Source organism: Bombina bombina, chromosome 4, assembly GCF_027579735.1.
Source record: "Bombina bombina isolate aBomBom1 chromosome 4, aBomBom1.pri, whole genome shotgun sequence".
In the NCBI taxonomy this organism is placed as follows: Eukaryota; Metazoa; Chordata; class Amphibia; order Anura; family Bombinatoridae; genus Bombina; species Bombina bombina.
Window position 1 is genome coordinate 465,129,420 of NC_069502.1, and position 4,706 is coordinate 465,134,125.

Genomic DNA, 4,706 nt, shown 5'->3' on the forward strand with positions numbered 1-4,706 from the left:
GTTCACCTGATCTGAACCCCATTGAGAACCTGTGGTCCATCATCAAATGTGAGATTTACAAGGAGGGAAAACAGTACACCTCTCTGAACAGTGTCTGGGAGGCTGTGGTTGCTGCTGCACGCAATGTTGATGGTGAACAGATCAAAACACTGACAGAATCCATGGATGGCAGGATTTTGAGTGTCCTTGCAAAGAAAGGTGGCTATATTGGTCACTGATTTGTTTTTGTTTTGTTTTTGAATGTCAGAAATGTATATTTGTGAATGTTTAGATGTTATATTGGTTTCACTGGTAAAAATAAATAATTGAAATGGGTATATATTTGTTTTTTGTTAAGTTGCCTAATAATTATGCACAGTAATAGTCACCTGCACACACAGATATCCCCCTAAAATAGCTAAAACTAAAAACAAACTAAAAACTACTTCCAAAAATATTCAGCTTTGATATTAATGAGTTTTTTGGGTTCATTGAGAACATGGTTGTTGTTCAATAATAAAATTAATCCTCAAAAATAAAACTTGCCTAATAATTCTGCACTCCCTGTATATGATTCTCCTTTCTTTTTAAAGGACAAACCGATGGTGCAGTAATGAATAGTGAAATAACACCACTGTTACTCTATAAGTAACACCTGGGCCTCAATGCAGAATTCTTTTTTTGGTTTTATTTATCCTGTCATGTGCTTACCGTGTGCTGTCTATTTATGTTTGTTTGTCTTGTAGCACCTATGCTCAAGCATTAACAAATATGTCTAAATCATTTCTTGACCTAAATATGTGATATATTTACAGAACAATGATTTAACAGCTCAATTGTCCAGAACATACAGGGCAATAAAAGGGTTGAACCACAACAGCAAACCACACTCTTAGGGGGTGATAGTACCTCCCCTCAGTAATATTCCTCTTATGCCTAATGTTATGGTCAATCAATGGGTTAAATCACCGCTGCACACATTTATAAAATATGAGAGTTTCCATATTTAGGTACAGCTATGCTAGCCACTTTTTTGTATTAAAAATAAATATAATAAATGCATATTGCAGTGCAGGATTTTCCTAAACAACAATAGGAAGTTGCGTTTAACACTTTCTATTATTGTCTTACTGGAAAATTTAATATCTCTTTCATTTGCCTCTATTATCTATCATCCTGTGGCTTTAAAAATACTTCACACATACACAGCACAAGCTGAAAATAATTTGCACATAAGCTATCCATGTGTATGCGCAATATAACCCTAAATTCTGCACATATATAAAATACCTGTATGCACAGCAATATTACATAAACACAGTGCCTTGTCTCTCCTTCCCATCCTGTCTCACTCTTACAAACATACTTTGCTCAAGTCAATATCCCTCCCACATCTATTCAGAGTTATTTGCTTTTCATGTTTTATAAAGCTCTACCTAGAGGAGGGTGTGTCCACAACTACTCAGGTTCTCACAGCATATTTCTGTCAGTTATCTGCAGCTGACTTACAGTGATAGAAATACAACTGACAACTGGATCTCACTGAGACAATACGTTATTCACTGCTCTGCCCAAGATCACTAGAGAGGTGCGCTGACAAACTGATATGTACCTGAAAGAATTCACTGAGAGACTGTTGTGCACAGGGAAAAGAAAAGAAACTGCTGTGCAACAAGAACCATAGACTTTACCTTTTGTAAAGTACCTGGATCTATATAAAACTTGTGTGGAATGTCACCTGCAAAACATATTTATTGACATTTCTAAATCTTCCCTGCATTGTCATCCTCATTACCTTGCTCTTTGTACATAGATATTATACCTACTTCAAAGTGGTAAACTGGCATTCCATTACTGTGTGTGAGACTTAATTTTGTAATATACACATCTGATCTCAAAGTTTAACTACCTTAAGATTTTGTCATGGGCACATTTATTGGTCACATCTCCCCTGGTCTGGCATTCTTTTCATTTGGACTCCTGTATTCTATTCGCTATTCCTGGATGGTACTTAATGGAGACCGGGAGCAGTACCGTTCAAGGACCAAGCCAGCTCGTAACTTCCTCTGTTCATTGCCTGTAGAGGGAGTGATGAAGATGTTCTATGGTTTGATGGCTGTTCTGGCTGAGTTTTTCTTCCCTCCTGGTGTTCAGAAACTTCACTTTTTTCAACCAGGGGACCCAGAGTTTCATTTTGTGAACCCAAATGAGTGGCAGCATGCCACTATGTATGGATACTTTTGTCTGAGTGGAGCCCTTGATATTGTAAGTCAGTCCTGTCTGCATCAACGATGCCCACTTCTTGAACACATGTCAGTCACTGCTGCTTTCTTTGTTACCACTCTCCTACTCAAGTTTCATGCTCATGGGAAAGAAGCTATAGAAGTGCAGGTCCATTCTCTTCTTCTCTTAACATGTGCCCTAACCTGTGCCATCTTCATTGTGGAGATCTGGTGGCCCAACCAACGTAAACTGTGGTTTGCCAAGGCCTGGCTAGTGCTAATTCAGGGATCATGGCTGTTTCATGCTGCCTTTATCTTGTACAGACCATCAACTGGCCATAAATGGGATAGCGGAAGCCCAGTGGATCTCATGTTCCTCACCACTTTCTATTGCTGGCATCTTGCTCTGAATGCTGGACTAATGGGTGCATTGTTTTGGGCCACCTCTCTTGCTTATCGGCGCTGGGGAATTCATTCAAACACTGGCTACCGGCTAGCTGGGAAAGATGCAGAGTTAGAGAAGCTTACTGGAGAAGCTGATGAAGGTTTTTAATTTGTTGATTTTAATTAAATGTTTTCACTTTGCCAATTTAATATAAAATTATTATAAAATAAATTATCATTGACCATTTGTGTGTTTTTTGGTACAATGATTATTCTTGAAAGCAACAATGTAAGGAACATTTACCCTAATTTAAATGATCAATGGCAAGCATCTCCTGGAGACCAGCCGCACCCTATCCTTATCTCTGAAACAGATATGTCCTTTTGTATTACACATTCAGAGAAGTAGAGGTTGAAAAGATGTTCTTAGCTCTGCTGTTAATCTAGAATATACTAATCCTTAAAATGATATGTAATTTAAAATGCTTTATGCAAGTGTGTGTAAATATATATTTTTATGCACACACAAACAAATAAATATATATATACACATGCACACACACATATATAAATTGTACTCCCCCCCCCCCCCCAAACATCTAAACTGTTTCATATGAGAATCTAAAACAGTTCTGTTGTGTTTTATGAGAATCTAAAACAGTTATGTTGTGTTTTTTTTTATTTCTGCAAAGTATTTATTAATCCATGTTAAAAGGATTATTTATACCCTGGCCCACTTAATTTTTGTGCACCTACTGTTTTTCTTATTAAATGCATAAACTGCATGTCCTTTCTGGAATATAATGCTCTTGTATATATCATCTGATATATTATTTCCCAGCTCATCTACCCACAATAAAATAAAGTAAAAATGTGTTTGCTATAAAGAAAGACCTTCTTTTAAAACCATTCTCTTCATGCATGTTATTTTTTTTATATAAACTTTAAATAGCTGTAGTATAATCTGTTTTTCGCTGAACAGTTGCTATAAGAAATTATACTTTTGTGACAAATTACTGCTTTCAGTTTGGACAGTTTAACATAGAGGATCCTTTGTATATATTTTTGACTGGTTTTGGTATGTTGTATATAATAAATATGTGATGCACAAAAACACATAGAGATAAATCAGCTTTTGAACATTATCTTCTTAAATAATTGTGTTTTGAAGTTTATAGAGATATATTTAAATTTGATTATTACACCTCAAAAATATGTTTACCGTTCCTTTAAATACAAAAGTGTGATGATGCCCCATATGTGTAAAGGTTAATCACCCCGGTCCAGATCTGCCAACTTCTTTTTAACTGGCTAGTTTACAAATGTGTTGACTTGTTTTATGTATGTTCTGTAGCCCTGCTCAGAATGCAGATATGTTATTAATAAAACAGTACATTAAGTTGTATTGCAATATTTTAGGTTGTCAAACTTTAAATGTTCTTTCTTGAATATGAAGGAGCTGCAATCAAATGTTTAAATTCATGTTTGCATAACAATTATTTATTTCAAGCTGTTAAAACTGATATGCAGAATAGCAATAAATACATTATTATACACTTCAGTATCAATCACTTACAGGAAGATAAAGACGACTCCCAAAACTCTGTTGGTCGGACCTGGACAAGCATGAAAACAATGGTTTATTTAATCTATAGACAAACAAAGAAGATCAAGAAAATGTGATTTAAATATTCCTTTAAACAAAATATGGATTTTCCCTGCGTTGAAGAGAGAGAGAACAAGCGTCAACTGAAGCTGGCACAAAAAGGAAGTAAAACAAATCTCTGACTTTGTAAGTCTAAATTTAAAAAGTAGTACAAACATGTTGGCTGAATGTGACCTAGTGTATTTTAAAATAAATTTTACAATTAAATAATAAATCGCGTTTAGCGTCATTTGTTGAGAAAATGAAAACAAATGTAAAATTGTACTTATATTTTAGTGTTAAATGAAGTTTGTGAAGGTGTTCTCTTGAGTATTTGAATTAGCAGAATGTAACATGTTAAAATATTGTTTCATCTAAGTGGTAAAAAATATATGCTTGTGTACAACTCATACTGCTGTGTTAATGATTAATGACTAAACCATTGGTCGCCCCCCCTTCCTTTAAGTAGTGACTAA

General features: G+C 35.1%; 1 protein-coding gene across 1 annotated transcript; it reads left to right on the top strand.

Annotated features, from left to right (window-relative positions):
- The first annotated feature begins 334 nt into the window (after window positions 1-334).
- On the top strand, window positions 335-4,465 carry LOC128655437 (transmembrane epididymal protein 1A-like). Its single transcript, XM_053709063.1, has one exon. It carries the CDS (start codon window positions 1,903-1,905, stop codon window positions 2,752-2,754), a length of 852 nt encoding a protein of 283 aa, XP_053565038.1. The 5' UTR covers window positions 335-1,902; the 3' UTR covers window positions 2,755-4,465.
- Window positions 4,466-4,706: the final 241 nt, after the last annotated feature.

What these genes read in the sequence shown, in the direction of transcription:
- LOC128655437 (XM_053709063.1), top strand. Translation starts at nt 1,903, where the DNA reads ATGGGCACATTTATTGGTCACATCTCCCCTGGTCTGGCATTCTTTTCA.